The sequence below is a fragment of the Zalophus californianus genome, chromosome 12 (assembly GCF_009762305.2).
Source record: "Zalophus californianus isolate mZalCal1 chromosome 12, mZalCal1.pri.v2, whole genome shotgun sequence".
Lineage (NCBI taxonomy): Eukaryota > Metazoa > Chordata > Mammalia > Carnivora > Otariidae > Zalophus > Zalophus californianus.
In genome coordinates, this window is record NC_045606.1 from 70324813 (window position 1) to 70351835 (window position 27023).

At 37.4% G+C, this 27023-nt stretch overlaps 1 protein-coding gene and 2 long non-coding RNA genes across 6 annotated transcripts in view; 1 reads left to right on the forward strand and 2 right to left on the reverse strand.

Annotated features, from left to right (window-relative positions):
* Window positions 1–13733: 13733 nt before the first annotated feature.
* Window positions 13734–17976, reverse strand: LOC113911729. Its single transcript, XR_003516576.2, has 2 exons — window positions 17926–17976; window positions 13734–17661 (listed from the first exon to the last, which is right to left on the reverse strand). It is a non-coding gene; the product is annotated as an uncharacterized LOC113911729 (long non-coding RNA).
* Window positions 17977–19265: 1289 nt separating this feature from the next.
* SMIM30 (small integral membrane protein 30) lies at window positions 19266–21074 on the reverse strand. Of its 3 annotated transcripts, XM_027574590.2 has the most exons (3): window positions 21011–21074; window positions 20562–20650; window positions 19266–20121 (listed from the first exon to the last, which is right to left on the reverse strand). In XM_027574590.2, the coding sequence occupies exon 3, from the start codon at window positions 20074–20076 to the stop codon at window positions 19897–19899; it is 180 nt and encodes a 59-aa protein (XP_027430391.2). In that variant the 5' UTR covers window positions 20077–20121; window positions 20562–20650; window positions 21011–21074; the 3' UTR covers window positions 19266–19896. The 3 variants fall into 3 exon arrangements, with proteins under 3 accessions (XP_027430391.2, XP_027430390.2, XP_035579270.1); XM_027574589.2 differs by lacking the exons at window positions 20562–20650; window positions 21011–21074 and adding an exon at window positions 20689–20983; XM_035723377.1 differs by lacking the exon at window positions 21011–21074 and having other exon boundaries at window positions 19266–20124; window positions 20563–20650.
* Window positions 21049–27023, forward strand: part of LOC113911728 — a 92316-nt gene continuing 86341 nt past the window's right edge. Inside the window, exon 1 of one of the 2 annotated variants that reach the window (XR_003516575.2) lies at window positions 21049–21210. This is a non-coding gene — a long non-coding RNA (uncharacterized LOC113911728). The remainder of the gene's footprint in view (window positions 21211–27023) is intronic. The other variant, XR_003516574.2, reaches the window with a different exon arrangement.

The window sequence follows — 27023 nt, forward strand, 5'->3', positions numbered from 1 at the left end:
ATCAATCCCACAGCAATACTAGAAGTAACTTGAGGGCATTTCCATTCAAGTGAGACATTCACTTTTTTGCAAAACAAATAAATTCAGAGGATCTCAAAACTGTTATGATGTTTTACAAATTCTAAGTGAAATGTCAAGTTCATTTTTGTGAAACTACAAATCAATTCAATTTGTTCTGTTTTACTTCCCAATTAGGGTCTTAATGTACTTTGCAAAGAGTTATTATTTCCTGAAATTTTACAGTTAAAAAAATCCATAGAATAAGAGGTTTAAATAAGTTTACTGAAGATTCATGATTGGCCAGATCTTAGATTGTATGGATTAGGGAAAAGCTATTTAAAAGTAAATTAAAAGGGTGACTGCACTGCCAGGTTGTGAGGCATTAATTTACTCTGCCAAAAGGTATAGGGCCAAGATCCAAGGGTTTAACTATCCTCATACTTTAAGATGCAGGTATTGATTCATTAAAAATAAGAGAGGGAATGTGTGTGTCTGCAATATTCTTTCATATCTACATCCTTGGGTATTGTATTAGAGGCATTATTTTCCTTTGCAATTGAGTGCAGTTACATTCGCTAGTTCTTCGGTTTTTCCAGCTGTTAGATGAGAATGTCATTTTCTTGCCTCACAAGGGGGCTCAAGAAATTAATGACATATTTTCCATTCAGTTCATTAACTCTACTGGAGAAAACAAAAGTCTGCAACTTTAATCCACAGGAATTTTTTAAAAATATATTTAATAGCTGACAAAAGTCTCATATCATCCATAAATTAATGTAAAGGTATTGCTTCAAATGGGTCAGATTATAACCTTATTTGATCTTAACTAATTTCTTTTTGATTCCTTATATCACCAAACCTAGAAAAATTGATTGTAGGGTTAGGAGTAAAGGGACAAAGCAAACAACAGCAAAATACTATACACCCTGGGTTTGAAGGAGTCTAAAGATTTTCAAGTTCTTTGCATATTACATTAACTCTATCGATCAGTGGATTAGGAAGACCGATGTAATTTGCTTAATTTGTTCTTATAATAAATATATATAATTTTATTTAAAGCAGCAATTATCTTCTTTTCAAAATTAATCAGACAGACACATCAGATTTTTGCTAAGTGACGCATATCTCATGATGGGCAAATGCAGTATTTTTGTTCTATGCATTGTTTATGTAAAAATGTGTGCCAGGAAATAAACAATCCTTGGCAAATGCAGAGAAAGATAGGTTAGGATGAAAATACTCTAAGAAAAGATTTTTTAATCATTCATTTAAAGTGATGTCTCTTCCACTTCAAGCTTTTCTCTAAAACTTTAAAAACACATATCTTTGGTATTCTCAATTCTTAACAAAATCTAAAACTATGTATGAAAAAGAGACTTTTTATAAATGTTCTGGAAGTTATTTTGATAAGAAAGCTCTCATCAGGAACTAACATGGAAACATTTTCTTAAGAACTTACTTTAAAAATTCACTAACCTGAAACAAGTGACCAACAGAAGGAGAGATTATGCTTTTATTTTTTTAAAATATTTTATTTATTTGAGAGAGAGAGTATGCCTGCACAAGCGGTGTGTTTTGGGGGGGTGGATGAGGGACAGAGGGAGAGGAAGGAAAAGCAGACTCCTTGCTGAGCAGGGACCCTGAGATCATGGCCTGAGCCCAAGGCAGACGCTTAACTGACTGAGCTGCCCAGGCGCCCCAATGCATTTATTTTTGATAATGGTTTTCACTTCCTAGTCTGTGGCAAAAAGTAACCTTTTTCACGATGACATCTAAGTAACAGAGTTTCTAGGGCTTTGTGCTCCACCTTCTTCAGGAACAACACAGTGAAAGAATATTCTAGACCCCAAAACTGCCACTGGATTTAAAAAATTGTGCCTTGGGAGTTAGGAATCACCGTAATTGTGAACACCTCAAACAGTGAGATTTCTTCAGAATTTTAATGAGTTTTAAAAAGATTAAGAATCTGGCATGTTCCTTTCCAAAAATGCTAAAAGGTTCATTTGTTAGAGTTTTCTCTCTACTCTGTCACAAAACAGGTTTCAAAGTGTTAATATAATTCATTTTTAATTTTAAGGCTAGCATCTCTAAGATCTTCTCTCTCAATTTAAGATCCAGGCTTTTAAAAATTTAGTGATTTACCATCTCTGACCTTTATGTTGACAATTTCCTTCTCTCTGAAAACTTGTTCATTTATTGAATTCATTTAACAAATATTTGTTGAGGTTCTACTCTGTAGGAGTCATTGTGCTAGATCTTGCAAGAAATGAAAAATCAAGAGATAGGACCAGTGTGCTGGCAGCTGTATCAATGTAGAGAAAGCCTAAATGGGTAGCAGTGAAGGGGCAGGATGATCAGAAACAAAGGGATGGATCTGATTGTTAAGAGGAAGTAGAAGCCATATGTGTGTGTGTGTATATATATATATTTTAATCAAGTGGTTAAAAAGGGGAAGGAAGGGAGATTGAAGAGTAAGTTTGGGAGCTTGGGTAACTGGGAGGCAGGAGACACCATTAACTGGGGCAACAAAAGTCAAAAAAGAGAGAGTTGGTTTGGTAAGTAAGATTCTGAGTTAATTTTAGACATATTGAAAGTGAAATGCTGGTGGAACATTCCAATATTGCGATATATGCTGTTGGAAGTGAAGAGCCCAAATTCAGGAAGTACCTGTAGATGACAGTAGAGCTAGAATAAGAGTTGAGTGACATTACCAAGGGAGAGATGTTGAGAGAGAAGGAGATTGAGGTTAAATAAATTTAAAAAACTACCCATTCCACTCCCTCTGGGCAAACTGAAAAATGAAGGGAATGCCTGCATTTAAGAAATAGGAAGAAACATGGAAGAACCAGAAATAGAAAAAATTTAAACGGAGGACAACCAGAGTCATAGACTCTGAGGAAGGAGAGAATTTCAAGGAGGCAGTGGTCAAGTGTAAGCTGTATCTAGGAAGTTTAAAAGGGAGAGGGATGAGGAGATATCATCGGATCTGGTGATGAGGAAATTAGCAACCTTTGAGAGAACAGTTTCAGAAGAGCAAGTCAGATAGGGATTAATAAGTGAGGGGCACAGGTGTAAAGTTTTATAAAGTCAGGTTAAGAAACTATTTTGCTATTAATGGCAGCACTGTCTTGATGATAAAGGTTTTAATGGATTCTCTTGATGTTCTAAGAACAAAGTGGTAGTTATTTAAGTAAGTATAGGATGCCTTCTTCTTCTAGAAGTCTTTAAAACTCTTCTTCTGTTACACGTTATTTAAATGTGATCTTGTGAATGAAGACAGCAAATGCAAGTTTCCTATTAATGTCTGGTAAAACTTTAAAGCTTTTATCAAAAGCCTTGGTCTATTAGAATATTCGAAATTACCTCATTCCCCTTAACCTTTTTTTTTTTAAATGGAGTCAGTCTCAACCATGAAAAAAAGCAGTGACCCATGTGGGTGTGGCTTGAGAGTTGGGTGGTGTGTATATGCATTGGGAAGAGGTCGAAGGCAAAGTGTAAGTGTTGGTAAAATAATTAAGGAATGGGAAGTTTAATTTAATATTCAGGTTAATGGAGAGTCATACATATTTTACGTGGATTGCAAATTTCACGGAATAAAAATGCAATATAATTTTTCAAACTCAGGACATATAAGGCATTTTTTCTTCAATTAGTGAGAGGTTACCTCAATCTTACAGTGCATTAAGGCCATTATTATAAACACCAGTTATATCATAATATGAGCAGATTATGGTATTTAAGCTTTTGTGGTGTTTTGCTTTTTGACAAATGGCCATAATTAGAACATGGCTGAAAGTAAAGAATGTTAACTTAGACTCTAATTTAAGAACTTCCCCTATTAACTGTCCAGCTCTGCCTTCTGATTTTCTGGTTAGCCCATCTACTATCATTTCTACTAATTTTTTTAAACTTTATAATTTTCTCTTCCCATATCTCGTAAATATGGATACTACTTTAACTTCGTTGACATTTGGTAAAAATAAAAGTGTGGTATTATCTGCCTGTTTTACATTAAAAAGGATTTAAGAGTAAGTCCTGGGGCAACATTATTTCATTTATTCAGCAAACTCTAGTCTCAACTGGAAAATGAACCCTATGGGAATACAAACATTGTCTTACTTTGCCCTGTTCTTCCCTGGTGCCCAGACAGAACCTGGCACACAAAGGACACTACACCCATTTTTGTTGAATGTGAGATCATGAACCTACTACATAAAGAGTGCTGTGCTGGGCACTGTGAGGATATAAAGAAAAAAAGTGAAAAGCAATGACACAGGCTCCAACTGAACCCTATGTTTTTCTTAATTTAATAAGGTTGGGATAATTATTTATATTATGGGCAGAAAGTTTTCTTGGCCAAGGATTTACTTTGGATTTGGGGAAATTTTGGTTGCTTCTTAGCTTTATTACGTTAGCATTTACATGATTCCTTATGTGCTTTACTATTCAGTAATTTCAAACCGTTTTCTAGTAACTTAAGGTCGCTCGTGCAGATTATAAGCCAAAAAGCAGATATTTTATGCTTTGAGCCCCAACCTAGTGCTCAAATATGTGACGAAATGTCTGCAGATTTTATTTGGCTTAGGACTCACATTAATTAGTTTTTTAATAGCCAAAAGGGTGATGTATTCCAAAAACAAAATCAAAACTGATTTATCAATACAGAAGTAAAAGGCTCAGTAATATAAAAAAAAATTTAAATGATGAATATCCCCTACTCTAGTTTTGCCTATGGATTATTCATTATTATCTATAGGACAAACGGGAAAGGGGTTGAAATAGAAACTGGCCATTTAGCCATTTGGAAAAAGACTTCACCAGAATGGGGGTGCCTGGGTGGCTCAGTCATTAAGCGCCTGCCTTTGGCTCAGGTCATGATCTTAGGATCTTGGAATCGAGCCCCACATCGGGCTCCCTGCTCTGCGGGAAGCCTGCTTCTCCCTCTCCCACTCCCCCTGCTTGTGTTCCCTCTCTCACTGTGTCTCTCTCTGTCAAATAAATAATTTTTTTTTTTTTAAAAAGAAGACTTCACAAGAATATTACTCTTAGGCAAAAATCAGGATTGTCTTTCTTGCTTTTTCTTTGTCTTCTCTTTAGAAGATACCTCTTTGCTTGCATTACCAGGCATAAATAAGAGCCGATATAAGAGGTTCTTATATAAAATAGTGCTGATTCATCTTACTAATTGAATATAATTAAAAAGATACCAGCCAAATCACTCTTTAAGTCCTCTTAGCTTGAACAAAGGCCAGAACTGATGATAAGAGTTTGTAATCTCAGGAATAAGGGGGAGCATAGAACAATGCTTCCAACAACTTGAAACAGGGTGGTAGCTCATTCTCAGAAGGCAGTAATAACTAGGGATGAGTGTATACACTTTCACTGCATAGAAGAACTTGGTCAGGATTGCCTTTCTCCTTTATCTGATCTAGAATTATGGTGTTCTCTATTGGCAGTTGGTATGTGATTTATAGTGGTTGTTTTCTGGCATGGCTATTGTTAAGGGATCATTAATCATTTCCATGGGGTATAAAGAATACTGTTGTATACATTATGACAAATGTGAGTCTTATTTATAAAGATTCAAAATACAAAATGTCTCACATCTACAAACTCTATAGTCTGTGCTTCTCACTATTACCCATCATCTTTTGGAATGTCACTGTGCTGCATAGAGATGGACAGGTGAACAGGCTTAAGAGGTAGATGTGGAAGTGGCCCAATGCCAAGAGTTCCAATATTTGAAATACTTTTTGGCTGTGGGTCTCATATCACTTAATCTCAATTAAAACTGTAGAATAGAGGTATGATTCTAACATTTTCAGAACTAGTTGCTAGTTGTTTGGGCAAGTGGTTGTCTGGGTAAGCTGGAGGGATAAACACCAGTGATAAGCCTCCAAGTAAATAATTTGTCTTCCTGTAATAATTCTCAACACAAAAATTTCTGGCAGTCTTTTAATGTAGTGTAGTGTGTCCTCTAGTCACTATGGGGTTGTGGTGTGTAGGTCTACGACTGCTGTCATTTTGTTCTGTTTTTATTAAATCCCTTGACAATCACAGCTCTTTTTAAGCTCCAGGTTTTTTTCTGAGGGGATCATGGGTTTCTTGCATTTCTTTCCTAGTAAATCTGATCAGTTAATTAAAAACAATAACTATCATATAAAATTTAAAATTCTCTATCAATGAGGTATTTACTTATTCAAGTATGTCTTGTATGCAGGTATAGGAGTATTTACTGCTTAGCAGTATATGAAACACTTTCACATACATTGGTCCTTCTGTACCCAGAAAGTTTTAAGTTCTTGAGCTAGAGACTAAAACCCAATTGGTCTGTGGACTCCTAGACCAGGGAGTGTTTCCACTTCACCATGCAGCGTTTCCAAAATTCAGCCTCTGTGAAGCCAAGTCAGCACATGCTTAATCTGCTCCCCACTTACAACCTCAATGGTTCTAAAATTTAACTTTAAAAGGCTCTTATCAAAAATGCATGCAAAACTTGAACTTTTATCTTGGGGGGGCGGTCTTCAAGATTTTCACTTTTCAGTTAAGGATATATATATTTTTTTCACTCATGCATTATTAATTCTCATAAATTCTAATGGGAATTAAGCACATAAATCCTTGGCACTTAGTTGAAAGACTAGGAATCATGTGGAGACAGCATTTTTGTATATAGCCTACTTGTAATCCACTCTATAAACGGTTTGTTTTTGTGCCATCTGGCATTGAATAGGTGAGATTCTTGCTGGGGTTTCATAATGAGTCTTTACTACAGAAGATCATACATACACTGACATTTAGCAAAGAGATGGACTGAATTTTTGATCCTACTCACAGACTATCAAAAAAGCTCTGGATTGATGCCTACCAACATAACCATCTAACTTGGGTATATATGCATATGTTCGATATTTAACTTGCTCTCTTAATAATTTTGATACTGAACAGCCTCATGAAGGCAAGATTTCCGTCTATGTTGATTATCTTTATGTCCCTGGTACCTAGAATAGGTAATATTCTGGCAGGTAATAGCCACTTAGCAACTATTAGTGAAATAAATGAATAAAGGTTTTCATTGAAAAAATTATCCTAAGAATTACTTTTTCTTTTACATCTGTTATTCTGATAAATCTCCAAGTATGCATGCTATTTTGAAAAGAAATTAAAGAACAATCTCTTCCTTACCCTCAGGAGTTGCACCATATATTGTGGTTGAAATCTTTTCTTACAATATGTTCAAATACTTCTAATGTACAATATGTTCTGGAAAGCCCAAAAAGTCAACTTAAGAACTATGCAGTATCAACATTATTGTGAGAGCAAGTTAAATGCCCCAGTATATATATATAAACATGGGGACTTTGAGAGTAAGGTTGGTATCAATCCTACGCTCTTCTGATGTTTTACTAAAAAGTCATTCTCAGCATAGTCTGTGATAGGATACAAAAATATGCACAGTAGGTCAACCTACTGACACTTTAGGATGAAGAAATATGAATGTTGTACTTATATTTAACTTGGAGGACTGAAACTTTGTAATGACCATCAGGGTTGCCGAGATTTAATGACTTTTAGAACTGAACGGTTACTAACATTTACGTAGTTTTTATGATTTATAAATTAATTTTAAATATACTAGAGTATATTCTAACTTCATCCTATGAAGTATCTATCCTTCTTTTAGTGTAATAAAAAAACAAGTTTAGAGATATGAATAATTCATAGTTTATGGTGCTTATAATGTGACATTTGTTGTTCTTTGCATTTATTAATTTATTTGATTTTCACAAAACCTCGTAAGGTAGGTTGCATGATTCATTTTACTGATGAAAAACCTTGGGGCACAGAGAGATCTAATTAACTTGCCCAAGGTCAATGAAAAAGCTGGGATTTGTGCTTAAGTGACTTACCTCAAGAAGCAGTAAAATCAGAAATTTTATTTAGATTTTTTTTTTGCCACTAGGTCTTAGGCACTCTCAGTATATCACAGTTCCTTTAGAGTCTGAACCAGTCTTTCCATAGATAGTTAATGTGAGCCACATATATAATTTAAAATTTTCCAGTAGCCAAAATATGAGCAAAAAGAAACAAGTAAAACTAATTTTAATAATGTATTTTATTTAAACCAATATATCCAAATAATTTCCAAAATGTAAGTCAACATATAATCAATACAAAAGTATTAAGAAGACATTTTACATATTTTTTCTCACTAGGTCTTCAAAATCCAGTGTGTATTTTGCATTACTTACGGGCATCTCAATTCAGACTAGCCACGTGTTCAGTGCTCAAACCAGGTCCGATCCATTAGGCCTAAAGCCTTTCTGTAGAGATACGAATAGTAAGTCTGGAGAGGTGAATTCTCACACTCAGAGTTAATCAGGGGCACAAATGTCAAGCTGGTGAGCAGACTTGAAGGGAATACCGATCGCCAAGACTTGAAGCCTGGACGAAGTCCCCGCTGCCTTGTGCGTGAAGCGTGGCTCTGGGGCAGTCAACCCCCACCCCCACGCTACGCGCGCACGGTTTACTCAGCTGCTACTTTCTAGACCTCAATCACAGAACCCACTTACAGCCTTTCGCCACCTGCACCTTGACGCCAAACCAGCCGGTTTCATGCTCCAGGGCAACACTTGTTAAATGCTGTTTGTTTATTTATTTACTGTTGCAAAGGGGCCTGAAACAAAGAAAAAGCCAAAACGATCAAATCTCCATGGACCTGGCGCCCAGAAACTCCTTTTTGTGTGCAGATGAAATACAGGTGGGCTGGAAAGCATATCACCATGATGTGCTTCAGTTTGGGAAGAAGATGGGGATCCTAAGGACTTCAGAAAGTGTGGTCTTCGGGATGTGCCCCTACTTTATCACAGATGCTGTGGACTCACAGAAGCTTACTAAATCATCCTGCGGACTGTTGGGAAACTCACAATAATTCCTGCATTTTTACCCTAGATTCATTCAAATTCTTCAGGTTGCCAGAGCCAAAATTGATCTAAAGATGCACAGAAGGAGAAGCCTAACGAGGAATTTCTTTCATACTATCTTAATAATTACATTACCAGATTCCATAGGATTTGCATTTTAGAGTTGAGGACCTTAAAAAGTCACCTAACAGTGGTTTTTAAACTTATTTTTCTTACGGTAATGTTACAAGTTTTTTTTCAGATGAGATCATACTTGAAAGTCACATATGAAACAGATAATGGTGGAGCTGCTGTGGGAAAAGTGGGCCTGGGGGCTGGAGCCATACTCTATTGGTCTTTTATTGTCTGATTTGGCAGCTGCCAAGGCAGCTCTGTGGAGCTTAGGGGTCTAATTAACACAGGTGAAAAACCCTGATTTGGTTCATACCCCCACTCCCATTTTTTTTTTCCTTGACAGGCTGATGAAAGCCAGAGACTTGCAATTCTAAAATATTTGAATTTGTGAGAAATAAGTCCAGGCGTGAATACTAGAGTGATAGAACAGTCAATAGAAAGAACTGTGATGAGAAAGAACCAAGGGAGGTCAGCATTATTGCCTGGTTATGGGAATAGAACAAATTTAGGCTTGGCTGGCACACACACACATACACTCACAGATGCACGCATGCACATACACACACGCGCAAAGAGAAATCAGACAAGGCATTCAGTTTTGACAGGAAAAAAGTTTAATTTTAGCAAAGGAACATGAGGTGACAGCCATTCATATGGCATTATTTATAAGTGCTAGTCGGTCTTGAATTGGAACGTGAAAAGTCAGGGCCAGCCATCTGGGAGTTGTCTGCTCATAATGGAAGCCCGGGGGCCACACTGATGCAGGTGGAATGGAAACAGAGGGATTCTCTAAGAAAGGGTATGAGGAGAAGGCCAACATCTGAGACTTGAAGAATGAATGAACATTAAGGCATCAGAAGAGCAAGAGAAACCAGTTAAGAAGATAGTAAAGGAATAGCAGAGAGGTAGGAGGAAAACAATCCAACTATTCTCAGCCCCTCCCCTGTTGGCTGCTCCCCTGACAAAACAATTAACCTCTCTTCCTAAAACCAATGCAATAGTCTCCTAATTGGACCAAGTATGCATCTTTCTTTTCTTGCTTTTATTAAAAATAAAAACATAAATGAAAATTCATTTTATCCATACAATTCTTCATTATTGTAGAAGGTCTTTAAAATAACTATGGATTCCCTTAAATAGAATAATTTCCTTCCTTCCTTTCTTCCTTTCTGCCTTCTTTTATTTTTTTTTTTTAAAGATTTTATTTATTTATTTGAGAGGGAGAGAGCAGGGGTGGGGGAGAGTGTGAGTGGGAGGAGGGGCAGAGGGAGAGGGAGAGAGAGAGAGAGAATTTCAAGCAGACTCTGGTGGAGCCCAGAGCCCCACATGGGGTTTGATGTTATGATCCTAAGATCATGACCTGAGCAGAAACCGAGAGTCAGACACCCAACCGACTGCACCACCCAGGTGGTGTAATTGAGTACACTGAGGTGTAGGCTCTCTTCTCAAGCACAAGGTGGGAGGGGAACCTCTTCTTTGCAATAGGAGTGTTGCTACTCACTTAAAAAAACCACTATAGCAACATTTTATGTCAATATTATATAGAAAATTAAAATATACAAACAAATTTGCAACAACCATCATAGTATAAAATCATACAAAATCTTCCCTTGCTTTGATTTTATATTTTTATGGTAATGCTACTAATTTGAATTTTATTTTGATTCTATTTGGTTTTTGCCGGGCTACCAAAGTAGATTATATTTTTTTCCTATCAAATCCTTTATTTTGTCATTTAAACCATTTGGGTTATTTTGTGGATAGAGTCCTTAAGTCAACCTACAAATACGTATTGAGTGCCTATTGTGTTATAAACTTCATCTTGAGTGTTTAAGAATAATGCAAAATAAAAAGACAAGTTTTCTGCTTTTAAGCCTGTTGCTATTAGGTTGACACAATAAATTTGTGACAACAATTTGTTGTCTCCAAGCCTTAGTGTCTTCATCTGTAGAATGTGAGACCTCTCCAAGCCTTAGTGTCTTCATCTGTAAAATGTGAGACCACAAAGCTCTCATACAATTTAAGAATTAGTTCACCAAGTGGTTTTTTCTGGTCACCTACCTTATTCGCACACAGGCCTCAGCTCTCATTTACTTCTGGTTCATTTCCAAAACCAAAAGTTCAATGACAAAGTCTTCCCTTCATTGGGAGTATTTGAAGGAACATGTCACAGGCCAAACATGAGTACCAAATATTCTTTGAATAATGGCAGCATCAATAAAATTAAGTCTACATTTTCCTAAGAGAATTATTTTATAGAGACCCAAATATTTGGATGAACAAGTGGATATGAAAAAAAATACTTTTATTGCTTCTTTGTACTTCAGTCAGACCTGGGTACTGAAGTGATTTACTCTTCAGAAGTAGAAAGTCATAACACTTGAGTGAAAGATCCAATAGGACAGCAGGGTGGAATTATGAAGTGGCTCCATGACAGTCCATTCACCATGACTAAGGATGAGAAGTGGAATCCTATTTGGGGCTCTTTATTTGAGAGTTATCTTTAGAAATGTAGAAGGACTGGTGGCTCCAGTTATCTTTTCTCCTCTTCTTAATTTTTTTTCTGATAAAACTTTCTCACCTGAATGAAATGTAGGCTTTGACATCACCTGTCATCTAACATCACCTGGCACCTGACATCACCTGTAGCATCATCTAAAAACTACAATATGTTGACAACTGTCTTGTGATTACTTCATAGTGGATATTTTTCAAAGGATGACATTTAGAGTAAATATGAATTGCCAACTGCTTTCCGAAAGATAGAGTTCACACATTTGTGTGTAAAAGGAAAACTTCCAACCTGTAGTGCTATTAAAAAGCAATAATATTAGCTTCAGTATTATATCTCTGTCAGCATATAGATCTGTTTATTCAGTGCTATTTTAATCTGTTCTTCAGGAGTTTTTAGGAACTAAATTCAATACACAAATAAAGAAACAAGTATCCACTGAAACAACTAACAACACGGACAGGGTTTGTGAGTACTTACACTAATAAAAAGACACATCTTGATTTTAAGATTAAGATATAGGCGATGGGGTAGAGGTGGATGGAAGGGAAAGACTAGTGGGGGTGGTGGTGTAAAAGGGATAATAAATATCTAAATAACCACAAAACAAGGCTTCATGAAATACATTAATATAGGTATAAACAATGCACTGCAGATTCTGGAGGATGGATATTATTAACTTCTTTGGGGAAAGGCTTCTTGGACGAGATGATATTTACAACACAAATGAAAGATGAGCATAGAAATATGGCAAGGCATATTTCGATGCCTTGCCATATTTTGGTAATTCAGTGAATCTGGTATTGCTGGAGGATAGAATGAGTAAGAGAATGAGAAGGAGATGAAGGAGAAGATCTTCCAATGCAAGTTTTTAGAGATAGTGTATGTAACTACCCAACTAGATTATATGTTAATACTTATTAAAATCATGTTCCATAATTATTATTTAGATGTCCAAGAAAATGGTAAAATCTTGCATTGAATCTCAGACCTACCCATGGAAAATCTGAAAGGTTGGTAGAGCTGTACTTGAGGACAGGAAGGGCACATACAGGCTCAGTGATCTACTGTGTATCCTCGACTGGGGCATCCCTTTGCTATGTTAATTTTGTATCACATATTCATTCTATAAAAGACTGAGTGAGCAGTAATTTCTATATGCCAGACATTGTGCTAGAAGCCAGACATATCATAGTGAATTAGTAATCCAGTCCTTCCTCACAGAGCTTAGAAGCCTGACATCCCAGGTTGGGATTGGTTGAGACAAAATAAGCAAACAGATTCAAATCCAGAGTGGTATGTGCCTGATAGATGTAAAAAATGCTGTGCAAGCACACAGTGGAATATATATTTCAGATAGGAAGGGTCAGGGAAGACATTCTAAAGAAATGCTAGGAAGGTGAACTTGAGAAAACTAGAGGCAGAGGAAGGAACATGTAGATGTAGAAAGCAGGGGAAGTAGGGAAAATGAGAGAGAGAGAGGGAACACACATGGTGCTTTCTAGGAAGTGAAGAAACATATGCCTGAAAGCTAGAGTGTAAGGTAGGTTGAGGGTCATGGACAGAGATTAGACTGGAGAAATAGGGGTCCTGGTTGCTGTGTTGAGAAAAGATCACAGAGGGTTAAGATGGGAGGTCAGAAGACCAGCTAGAGTGCTGCTGTGGATCTCCTCCACAATATGATGGTGGTCTGAAGTTGGGTAGGAGCCATGAGGACGGAGCAAAGTGGGTGAATTCTAGGCACAACCTGGAGATGGATTCTGTAAGACCTAGGCATGGCTTGGAGGTGGAGTATGAAGGAGAGGAGGGTGCTATGCATGCTCTCAACTATCTGTCTTGGTCACTGGGAAGATGGTGCCTGTTAGCTGAGTCCCATTGGTAGTGCCAGAAAAGACTGAGCTCAATAAACTGCAAGGTTGCTTCTTTCTGGATACTGCCAGGCCGACATCAATTAGCGTGTGGGATGTTTGCTGTGAGTGGGAGTGGCAGGGCTACGGTTTGTTTTTATTCTTCCTTCTTGAGACAATCCCTAATCATACTTGTTCAGTACAGAAAATGAGCTGCCCCCGCTTCAGTCAATTGAAATCCAAAAATGTACCAAATGACTAGACTACAGTTTTTAGTGAGAAGTTCGAAGAGGAAATCAGCTCCTCAGGCTGCCGAATGAAAATGGGTAATTACAATATTTTTAACACAGTAGACTTTATTAGTTTTGAAATTAGTAAAACTCCTTTTATGGAACCACAAAATTCTATCACAAGGAAATCTTTTAGACATTACTGAAGTAATTGTGTAGGTTAAATTATTGGCTCAAGGACAACTGCCTGTTAGTTATTTTTTTCTTTCTAAATTGCAGTGATGTCTTGAAAAATGTTGATTAAACAAGTGAGAGTGGGCACAAGTCATCACAGGACCCATAAAATTGTTTTATGTTGCTATCGAAATGCCCTGGTAATTTAAAATGAAAGGGTTGTTCTGACAAATCATCTGAAATAGAATAGGGTATACTTTCTGTTCTTGGTGATCATGCCTGCTTTTAAATTCTTTTGTTAAGTGATTTATGCACATTTATCCAGAGCATAATTATCTTGATTAATATTGAGGAATATATTTTATAATCCCAATGTTTAACAAAGTGCTACATGATTAGCCCTTTAAAAATAATTAACCCTCTTGTATATAAAATTTCATAATTTCATTTCAGATTATCAAGTGCCAAATAATATTTTCAAAATTTTAATCACCCATATATAATGGACTCAGTGGAAATATGTGAGAGGGTATTGTTGCTCTTATATTACAAATCAATGGAAAATCAAACCACATTTTAGTGTTTTGCAGCAATCACATTTTCCTGGTCTTCTGCCTTTTGCATTTAGTTATTAGATGTCTATTATTTAATCACATAAATGATTTAGAAAAATGAAGTTATTAAAAATTAGAAAAATTTGAAACATGCTATTCCTATACACATATTTATTGACTTGGGCCTGTTCTCACCTAAGAATAAAAATTCTGACTGGGATCAATAAGTCTAAATAAGGGCTCCCTCTCCACTCCCTACAGGAAACAAACATTAAACAAATTTTACGTTGCTTATATCTTAATGACTTCTAAGGAGATGAGAATTGTCAGAGCACTTTTCCTAGCGGAATATAGACCCAATCTGCTATTTTCCAGAACAAGCAGAATCAAATTCCTTGTATCTCCTTAAATGATGAAGCAGTTACTGCTAAGCTTTTGTGTCAATTAGTAAAGACCTATGGTCAACACATTGGGAATTACTAAAACAGGATCAATTCTTTTCTTTTTTTCTCTTCAAAATTTGGGAAGTTTTAGGGAAGCCAAATTTTCTTATATTCACACGTCTTTGAGTTTTATCAGTTTGTAAGCCTACAATGGTAGATTATGATAAAGAAAACAAATACTCAGGGAAAATGTCAAAACTAAAATATAGTGACTATTTAATATGGGATTTGTGTAATATATAAGTACAAATTTTTTTTTTAAAGATTTTATTTATTTATTTGACAGAGAGAGACACAGTGAGAGGGAACACAAGCAGGGGGAGTGGGAGAGGGAGAAGCAGGCTTCCCACAGAGCAGGGAGCCCGATGTGGGGCTCGATCCCAGGACCCTGGGATCATGACTTGAGCCAAAGGCAGACGCTTAATGACTGAGCCACCCAGGTGCCCCTATAAGTACAAAATTGATGCTTATCAAGTATTTTCCCCCATCTAGAAAATATCTCCAAATACCAGTAATAAGGACCTTAAGCCTGCCAAGCCTTTTGCACTTAATATTTTATGTATTCCTCATTTATCTATGAGGTAGGTGCTGTTATTATCACCATTTAACAAATAGGGAGACAGAAATTTAAAAGAAGTGACTTGCCCAAGATCAAATTTTAAGTGGTGGAGCCTGGTTATCTATGTCTGTTGGATTTCAGAGGTTAGGCTCTTTCTTCACCTCTATTGTGATACCACAAAGAGAGTATTTGAGTCTTTGGGAGGGAGATGGTTTGTACACAGAGAATTCTTCTCCCTTCATTATGTGCTTCAGGCTGTATAGCTACATCATTTTTCCTTTATCCAAAGTTGGAAATGGCATTTGACAAGCTTTTGCAGAGCTTAGAAAGCCTAAGAGGGTGAAGGTGCACATGATGTTTAGCTTTTGAGATTTCTTGGATCTAGCTGGTTCCTTCACAGTTGGTACATTTGGTATCAGATCAGTTTTTAAAGAAGCTGTCCTTACACTCTTGTTGCTGAGACAAAATATGGATACAGCTTTCTTCAAACTTCATCTGCACTCCTGCATTCTTCATTGTTAGTCATACTCCTTAATTGAGCTTTTTGAGTAAATACAGAAACAAATAATATGATGGATGGGTGAAGAGGAGAGGGCAGACATGGATCACAAGACAAAGGTCTGTTAAGTGAAATATCCTGAATCAATCCTTTACCTGGCATTTTTTCTCTAGAAAATTCACTCTTTAAATATGCGCTGAGGAGACTTCTGCTTCCAGGAAGATGGGAGTAGACATCCTTTCTCCTATTTCTTTCACTAAATACAGCTAAGAACCCTGGACATTATGTATAAAACAAACATAAGAAGATTCTGAAAGGAAGGGCACCTGAGTGGCTCAGTCGGTTGGGTGACTGACTCTTAGTTTCAGCTCAGGTCATGATCAATCAGTCAATCAATCAATCAATCAATCAATAAGATTCTGAAAGGTGGAAAGAAGGCAGGTCAGCTAGGAACCTCAGGACCAGAAGAAAGACATAGTAGTGAATTTTCTGGATTTTCTTTTTCCTCATAGATCTCTGACTAGGTACTAGGTACTCTGAAGCTGGCAACCCAGAAATGCCAATGGCCATGGGCCAGTGGAGGCCATGTAGGAAGTTTGGACCCCACCTTTGGGGTCACTGGAGGGCACGTGGGGAACAGTAATGAGGAATCCCTGCACATCTACCTGTATCTGGCAGTAAGGAGGCAACAACCTCCCTTGCCCTGAGGCAGCATTGTCAGAGAAGGCCTGCTAAAATACAACCTTTTAAGATGAGCCAGTCTTTTTGATATGATACCCAAAATGTCCGGGTATTAATGGAAAATCATTCCAAGGAAGATCTCAACTTGAATGAGACAAGACAATCAAGAGATGCCAATACTGAAATGACACAGATGTTAAAATTATGACAAGGATTTTGAAGCAGCCATCATAAAAGTTCAATGAACAATTACAAAGATACTTCACAAATGAAAAAGTAGCAAGTCTCATCGAAGAAATAGAAGCTACAAAGAAAATCAAATGGAAAATTTAAAACTAAAACATACATGGGAACAATCAGTGAACTTGAGGATAGAACACGAGAAATTACCCAGTCTGAACAACAGAGAAAAAAGACTGAAAAGATAAAAAGCCTTAGGGACAAGTGAGACTGCAACAGAATATCCAACAACTGGGTCACTGGAGTCCCAAAAGGAAAGGAGAAAGGGGATGGGGCTGAAAGAGTATTTGAAAAAATAATGGCTGAAAATTACCTAAATTTGGGAAAAGACATAAACCTACAGGTTTAAGAAGCTGAGCAAACCCCAAACAGGACCCAAACATATTCATGCCAAGACACTTCATAGTCAACCTTCTGAAAACTAAGAACAGAGAGAAAAATCTTGACAGCAGCCAGAAAGAAGCGATGCAGGAAATGCACAAATTTTGGGCATTAGAGGAATGGGTGGGTTACCCGCATTTCTTGCTGATTTCAACTATTAGTCTTTTTGCCTTTGTAACTGGATTTAACTGAGCTAACATGCACAAAGCATTTACTAGACATCTATAAATTATGCTGGCACTTGAGGAACATATGTCAATCTCATTCCTCCTATAACTGCTTCACAGCAGATGTTATCCATCAGAGCAAATCAAGAAGTTCCAGAATTTGAAAGAATCTCAAAAAAAAAAAAGACAAGCACAATAATTTTTAATTTGGGATTTCTTGATGGGCTTCAGCTCTGTGCACTACTTGAAATTAATCGAAAAAATGCCAGCATGTATGTGCATTTTTCCAGGAAAAGGACCATGGTTTTCATCAGATTCTCGAAGGAGCTGGTGGCCCTAAAAAGATTAAGAGCCACTGTTAAGTTTCTGTTCTTTTCAGGCTAAGCCATATAATCCAACCTAGGTAAAAAAGAACCTAAAAATAGAGAAGGTATTCTTCATTCTGTCAAAATTCCTGAACGCTACCTCATAATTCTCTACTTTTAAGGGAAAAATAAGAAAAGGGCAGTTTTCTAATTCCTTCTAGGCACTTCTGGAAATACATTGTTCATTAAAGAATGTTTGCCTGTAGTTTTATTTCAATCATTTTAAAAATAGTACCTGGGGCGCCTGGGTGGCTCAGTTGGTTGGGCGACTGCCTTCGGCTCAGGTCATGATCCTGGAGTCCCGGGATCGAGTCCCACATCGCGCTCCCTGCTCAGTGGGGAGTCTGCTTCTCCCTCTGACCCTCCCCTCTCTCATGTGCTCTCTCTCTCTCTCATTCTCTCCCTCAAATAAAAAAAAAAAAAAAAAATAGTACCTGGAGGTGACTAAATGACTAACGTACTGGGATTTAAAATGTACTTTAACTTTGATTTCTCCCAATGCCAATGAAAAAGTTCAGATGTATAAGGAAGAATCAGCAGCCTCTCTATGCCAGTATCAATGGGCTGGTTTATGAGCTAAGATAAACTGTTCTACAATCTGCATTCCTTTTTCCACCTTTCAAAAAAAAAAGGCATGTAAAATTAAGTTCTATTAATTACACAATGTGTAACTGCCAATTTATCTGAACAAAAAATGTTAGTGCATTCTCTTGTGAAAAAATAAAACAGCTACGACAAAAACAGATCTATTTAGTTTCTGTCTGTAGAGCATGGCTGTGCCTCACTTCTTGTACCTCCGCCCAACCCCTTCATGCAAGCCAGGTGAGTTCACCTGCAGGACTGCACTATAAAACAGGGTTTTAGGTTGCTACTGCCTGTTTTCTAATCAAAATTAAGACCCCCAGTGTCACCTGGAGAGCAAGATTGGATAATGCATTATTTCAGTAAAAAACTTAATTATCTGCTTCCAGTAGGACCCTCCTGTAGTTTGATTTCCTCAGACTATTCTCTGCTAGCTTGTATCTACAGAACCAAAAAGATCACAAGGGTCTTTTGTTAAACATAGAATTCTGGGGCCTAGCCTAAAATTATCACAATGCAACTAGGAGAAAGATTTGGGAATCTGAAAGTTTTTCCAAGTCCTTCAGGTGATTCTTTAGTTCACATAGTGTAAAATAGTCTCAAACTTGAATATGCACACAAATGATCCTGGGCTCTTGAAACAAATGCAGATTCTGATCTGCCTGGTCTGGACAGGGTCTGAGATTCTGCATTTCTAACAAGTCCCCAGATGATATTGCTAGTTTGAGGACACTTTGAGTAGTTAAGATCAGAGAGGGTATGTTTCATCTGGTTAGTGTGTAAATCAGTGTAGGCCGTTACCTTTTCCTTCTGTATCTGTGGATTCTCTACCAGGGACTTCTGCCTTGATACTGCCCATTTCTCACTTATCACTGATAGTGTTTCTATAAGCTAGTGTGATCACTTAAGGTAAGGCAATCTGCCACTAAGCTGACATAAAAGTACATACAAAGATAAGAAGAACCTGAAATAAACAGAAATGAACATCACACATTAACTTACAACATACTGAGTTTATATTTTATATAGTAACTTCTCATCATAGAGATGTTAATACAAAGGTTTTTTTTAACATTAAATTTCTCCATTTCAATGTCAATATATTTTTTTACATTAAATATTGTCTCCATTTTAACATGAGATACATTGAATACATTTTTCTTATCTCTCCCAAGAAATAAAAATTTTAATTTCTGACTGTATTTGATATTAAGTTGGGAGTTAACAAAACAAAAATCTAATAAAAATATGGAGAAAAGACTCCTCAGTGATAGAGGAATTGGCAATTTCCTAGGACTTTGGGCAAGGGTTTCCTTCTTCTGATTTCATGCGCTTTGAGAATCCCAAGAAACTATGAAATAATATGTAAATTTCAGTCATCTGACTTCTTTGACCCTCTAACTAGCATATATGAATTATAGACTGCTTTTTTCAGTGCATTATTTGTTGTGAAGAAAACTTTTTTTTCCCCATTTAACATATATTAATTTGTTCCAATTTACAGGGAGACAAGAATGTGAAAATACCCTATTTCTTGGGAACTTTTAGACATTAAAGCTCAGTTTTTAACCTCAATAACACAAAGGTTTTCCAGGCAAGGTTTGATGCACAAGGCCCATCAAAATCACATTTGTCCATTCCTCTTTCGCGCATATACCCCCAAACAAGCACAAATGCCTGTAATGCTGAGAGCCACACCTAACAAGAGAGCGACTGCATCTCCAGCTTCTACTGCTTCAACAGCAGGCAGCACCAAAAGCAGTGAAATGAGGACCAACAGCAACTGTGTTGAAACTGAGGTCATGATGTTGGGATCTTCAGGTATCTGGATCTTGAAGGCTGAAGGTTTCTAGAAATCAAACATGGAAACAAAAAGGAATCATTAAAAATTCTCACCATTTCAGTATGGATACCTAAATAACAATCCACACACCTTTTAAATTTAAATTTCAGACCCATCTCCTCATTTAACGGTAGAAAAAACAGGTTAAGTTTATAAAAGGTATTTAAAGATGGTCATTTGAGGCTAATCTCCCCTTTTCATAATTCCTTGACTCCAGCAATTTTTCCACACCCTATCATGCCAACACCATGTGAATCAACTAAGCAAACTGAACAGAACATAAGTAAGAAGGGAAAACACACAAGACACTTGTAAACTTAAAATACCTTAGCGAGTAAAAAATTACATTTTCTTAGGATTTCTCCCATCCAGGAAATGCAGACAAATCTGGCAAAAGTCACGCAACATGTAAGTCTGTGAAGTTGTGGGGAATTAGGAAAACTTACCAAAAAAGGATTTACGTATAATTCTGATTCGAAAGAGTCCCTTCCTGGAGTTCAGATCGCTGAGGCTAAGAGGTTCCACGTGACAGAGCCTATTATCAGAAGAGGGTAGGATTTAAGAACTACTCACCCTCACCATCAGCAGCATTATTATTATTGAGACAGCCAGAGTCAGTGCAGAGCGAAGAGGTCGTGCGGAAGAGAGAGGAATGGATAATAACTAGAGGTAACAGTTTGTTCAAGCAGGGGAACTAGACTTAAAGTTGGTCAGTTCGCCCGCACAGAAAAACCTAAAAATAATTCGAACCCAGAGACAAGTTCGTGCCATGACTTGATATTAAGATTTTAAAAAGAATCCCTGCTTTGTCCCGGCGAGGTGCAAATATGACCCCTATTTTACAAATACACTGAGGCAATCTTAAGTATCCTTTGGAGCCGAGATCGTACATTACCTTCCTGGAAGCAGCCATTAGAGGAATGGCGAAGAGGGGCGGGGTCTCCAAACTACACTTCCCACAATCCCCGCTGCGGACGACTCCCAGGATGCGCCGGAGCGCTCCCCCTGTAACTGGCTGAGAGAGTGACGGGCATGCTGCACAGAAGAGGAGGAGTAAGCTTGAGGGGCTTCCTCACACGGCACGACGTTTTACCGGTAAAGTGTTTTAGTGTAATTGTACAAACGCTCTCTCAAAAGTGAGATAAAGAAATGACAGCAAGTGATTTTTACCCTATTTAAGGTTTTAAGACACAGAAATAGTTATGTCTTTTCTTCGACTGAAATGAAGACACAACAGCGGGAAGATACCACCCGGGCACGGCCATCTGTTTCGGCTTCTTTTTAAACTAGCGGCTTCCAACATTCTGAAGCAGGGAATCCCCTGTCACCATCTTCCAAATGTGCCTTATGACGTTTTGTTCATTCCTTTTAAGCAATGGGGAAAACACGTTTAATTAGACATTTGGAAAATGTTAGGGAAACACAAAAGGAAGATCTGTTTTATTTGGGTTCTGGAGTTGTGAGAATCCCCATTATTTCAAGAGTGCAGTGTGTGTATGGTACACTTAGTGATTTCTTCTCAATCATGTTTTTATGATACCCACCCTATCTGCCCCCAAACATTTATGAACTGTGAAATTACTACTTTTAAATAATAAGTGAATTATTTGCATATGTAAGTCAACCCTTTCTGAAAGGCACTCTTATTAAAGTCCAATATCTGTGAAGTCTTTAAATGAAACTTTGTAGTCACCCAGTTTTCTGAATTCTCATTTACTGATTCGACAGTTTATTTGACACCCTCAGATGGTAAGTTATTAGTGGTGTGGGTTAGGGATAAAGTCACTGCCCTGTCAGAATCAGTCTCTCAGGGCAGGTACATTCAGCTCAGTGCCCATAATTAGCATGTAATCTTGTACCTTATCTTTTTTCATAAATATTACTAATCTCTCTAGACTGACAGCAAAGCTTTATATTCTTGTCTCTTAACGGGCACCCAGCAATAAAGTTGGCTAATCGTAATTATTTGAATAAATACATGTGCCACCAAGATTTCATGAGACAAGTGCCAAAAAAACCAAACCGAGGTCTCTTGCATATTGGAAGTCTGAGGATAACTACACAGTAATACAGTTAGCATTGCTTCTCTAAACTTGATTGTTTTAACAAAGTTCTGTCTTTGCTCATTTGCTTTGAACTTTTAGTTTTGTACCTTTCTAATCAAGTCTATTTGAAATACATTACAAAATATTTTCTTGTATTTTAGTGTGAATATTTTGGGGATTTTATTTTTCCCTTTATGTTTATTTCAGTTAGCTAAAGTTAGCAGAGACTACTTTAAAGTTAGTGTTAGCACAGGCTTGTTTCTAGGTGTGTCACCTTTGAAGGTAACGGTTTGAAGTTTGAAGAGTCTGTGGATGGTAAATGCTTTTTCTTTAAAATATTAAGATGTCGGTTAATGACCTGACTCCTCTGAAATAGAGTGGCAGAAGTTTGTGCAGGAGTGTTTTGGGCCCAAGTAGTTTTAAAATAAAGTTGGTTAGCTTTCTCTAACTAGCACCCACCCCACTCAGGCAGTTTAATAAAGGTATTGCCATATATGCTTTTGTGTGCCTTATCCCAGTCCTAGTACCCAAGTTGTATGGTATCCTATTTCTCAGTTTTTTCTTACTACCCTAGTGATTAAAAAAGTTAATCACTTATGCCTTTGCTTAAAACTCTCCAGTTTCAACACATTAAGCTGAAGTCCAGACTCTTTATCTAGACTCGCAAAGCTCTACGTATTCTGGCCTCTCTGCTTCTCTGATGTCAGTCCATCACTCACCCATGCTTATTCCATTCCAATCACATTCACCTCTTTGCTCTTTCTTAAACATGTGAATTTTGTTGTTTCCTATTGAATTTGCCCTTGCTTTTGTCTCTGTCAGTAATACTTTTCCTACCGACTTTTTAATGGCTGTTTTCTCAAGGTTCTGCTTAAATGTCACCTTCTTCCCTGAGCACCTCACAGAAGATATCTCTCCCATTACTGTCTATCCATTTTCTTGCCTTATTTTTTTCTTCATAGTGTCTATCACTAACTGAAATTATATTATGTATTTGTTTATGTGTGTAGTAGGTAAACAAATACAGTAAAGTGAAAATTCCATGAAGGGCAGGAAATATTCCTGTCTTATTCATACTGAGTTCCTAGCTACTAGAACAGTGTCTAGCATGGTAGATACTTCAAAGGTATTTTGTGAATGAATGAATATTAGTATAAGACTACAATTTGATTAATATTTACTTAGCTTTATACTGTTCATGGTAGAAACTACCTTATATGTAGGAAGTCAGCTCTGGGCTAAAGTATGAAGATACTTGATGATCTAGACTGAGCTTACTTTGAGTCTTCATTCAAAATTTGGTCTTACATATTTCCCCATAGTATTATTAACAAGAATTTACATTTATGTATATGTAAGGTATAGTAGCATCTAAAACAAGAACGTACTTTGTTCAGGAACCTGTCTATAATGGTCCCTACTTACTTCCTCTCCACTTGAAGCATCAGGATTTTGACAACAAGGGTTGATTAAGTCTACCTGGATCATGTATTTTTTCCTTAACAATACTGGAAAGGTTTCCTTTAAATACCGCTTAATGTTGGATGAACAATATTGGCATTTTTGGTGAGACAGTGCTTTGCTGTGCAGATACAATACTGCAGGATGTTTAGCATCCCTAGCCCATGCCCACTAGATGCCAGTAGGATCCCCCAGTCACGAGGACAACCAGCTGCTCTCACACATTGCTAAATACTCTTTGGTTGTAGATACTGTTCCTAGCTGAGAACCACTCCAGATTTCATGAACAAAATGAAGGGTGTAGTTGAGAATGGAATGAAACCAAACAGTGAAGTGTTCACACACACGTGTGTATGTGTATATACACACGCAAACATATATACAAACACCCCAACACTGCAGTGTCTTAATGATTTAGATCCTTTTCCTTTAAATATGCTGGTTTTATGCTTTTTAAAAATATGCTGCTTATGCTTTTTTTGCAGATTCTTTTCTTTTTCCTGTCAGCATTTCTACCAGACAGGTTCCACTGGTCACTTTCTTATAACAGCACTGATACGTAGATTGAAATGAGATTTCTGCTTTTATATCTGCCACTCAGCTTGGTCTTTAAGCTGCGGCGAGCTAGTATGATATAGTTTAAGGAATATTAGTTTTTTCCTTGGTGGCTTTGTGGATTTGGGTATTTATTTACTCTCTTTGAGGCTCAGTTTCCTTTTACAAAATATGTTTTGAGAAGATTAAATGAAATATTTTCAAAGTGACCGAAAAAAGTGACCAGAGATCAATATTCCTCAATTCCCCCTTTAATTGTATTTCTATATCTCTGGCTAGTGATTAAAAGTTAAGGTTTCTGGGCGCCTGGGTGGCTCAGTTGGTTAAGCGACTGCCTTCGGCTCAGATCATGATCCCAGAGTCCTGGGATCGAGTCCCACATCGGGCTCCCAGCTCAGCGGGGAGCCTGCTTCTCCCTCTGACACTCTCCCTCTCATGCTGTTTCTCTCTCTCAAATAAATAAATAAAATCTTTAAAAAAAAAAAAGTTAAGGTTTCTGGGTCAGACTCCTTGGTTAGAATTCTACTTCTGCTGCTTACTAGCTGTATGACAACACGAAACCTTTCTAAGACTCAGCTTATCTATCTATAAAATTGGGTATAGTAGTATCCACTTGTTGTGTATAGTAGGAGGATTAAATGAATTAGTTCCTGGAATTAGTAGCTGGCATGTAGTAAGCCCTCATTGAATATTAACTATTTAATTTGCTACTATTTGCTATTAATCAAATCCACGAAATATGAGGCCTCTACGATGTGGTTTCTCTCCATTGTGAATGTGCTCTTCTGCATAGTAAATAGCAGATGCTTGTGGAACCTTTGGGTGCAGGCACATTTTAGGCCCTGTAGGCTTTGGGTTGAGGGCTGACTAGAAACATTTTCCTATTACTCTGAATCTGTGGTAGTTGTGATTAAAACAAACAAACAAACAAAAACATCCAGTTGTTGCCTTGATGGCGTTTTCTATTTAACTCTTTCATACCTATTGGGGGTTATATTTATGTTTAAAACATATTCTCCACCTAGCTGGTGGTACATCATCAATTCATTATATCGGGTCCAGCTGTCTGAATGCTCCTGCAGGCTTCTATATAGTTCCTCTTTAGCATTAAGTATCTAGGGTTATCAAATCCAGAATTTAGTCTTTCAGTTCAAGAGAAGCTAAGCCTACACCATCCTTCACTAAAATAGAGACCACTGGTAGCCAGTCATATTCAGAGACAACATTATTTTAGTCACTTATCTGAGCAGTGGAGGGCAAAATTTACCAAGTCAGTTGTTACCAAGAAATGGTTTCAGAGAAGAATGGAAAAGTGGTCCTGCTTATAAGGATTAGAAGTGAGTCGTTGCTAGGCCCCGAATGAAAGCACTTCTGAGATCCATCAGAAGCAGCAGGATGGGCTGACATCAGGATTTTGCAGTGTGTGTGTGTCAGGGAATTCATAAAAATCCAGATTTTCTCTTTAGTAATTGAGCCAACCCAGGTGAATAGAGACATTTTATTGGAGATTTCACAATTAAAAAAGACCAACCCAGAGCTGGTCAGTATTTCCTATCAACAATAAGACATTTATTACTGTGATCATTACATTAGAGCTAACTTATCATTAGGCTAACAGGATGGGATAAGCTGCACTTTCTAGAGCTGTTCAGCTGCTGCAGAAAAAACACCTGTTGAGGCTAAACTGGTGCCAGCATCTTACAGAGAGAGGTGTATGGGCAAGCTGCAGATGTCATTGTTGACATGGTTCCAGGCACCATCTAGAGCCCATTATGGATGTGGCCCTCACTTCCACCAGAGAACCTCCGTAATCTGTGGGAATTGATTATACACACAAGTCTGTGGTGTCCAGGGAAGTGAGGAACCCCCCACAGACACTGGCAGATTCAAATTTTACCTACACTGCTAGGCTTCCAGGAGTAGGTTAAAAATTCTTGGATGAGATGAATTTATAGTTTTGGAAAAGTTATAAGGTTATCTCTTTATATAGCACTTTATTCACCATGATAACAGAATGATTAAGAACATTGTCTTTGGAGATGCCATTGGATGGCCCCAAATTTATCTCTCCACTTACAAATTCTGTGAGTTTGTACAAATTCCCTAACTTCTTAAAATATTCAAATCTTTTATTCCTTAAAATAGTTATCTGAAGCAGATATTACTATCATACCCTGTTACAGATGAGGAAACTGAGACATAGTTAAGTAATTTATCCAAGGTTATGTAACTAGTGAGTTGTAGAGTCAGGATATGGACCTAGGAAATCTGACAAAGTCTATACTATTAATCATTGCTGGGCGCTTGGGTGGCTTAATCGTTAAGCATCTGTCTTTGGCTCAGGTCATGATCCCAGGGTTCTGGGATTGAGCCCTGCATCGGCCTCCCTGCTGGACCGGGAGCCTGCTTCTCCCTCTCCCACTCCCCCTGCTTGTGTTCCTTTGCTTTGTCTCTCTCTATCAAATGAATAAATAAAATCTTTACAAAAAACAAAACAAGAAAAAAAATCATTGCTCATGTGCTTAAAATTTTTTTTTTTTTTTTAATCTCCCTAGGAAAAAAATTTTTTTTATACGGGGGGAGAAAGAGAGAGAGGGAGAGAGAGTAGAGAGAGAGAGAGAGAGAGAGAAAGGTGAAGAGGGGCAGAGGGAAAGGGAGAGAGATAATTTTTTTTTTTTTTTTTTGAGAGAGAATCTTAAGCACTCTCTGCACTGGACATGGATCCATCTCACAACCCTGAGATCATTACCTGAGCTGAAATCAAGAGTCAGACATTTAACCGACTGAGCCACCCAGGTGCCCCTAAGAAATTTGTAATTAAAGTATAGTTGATGTACAAACCTATAT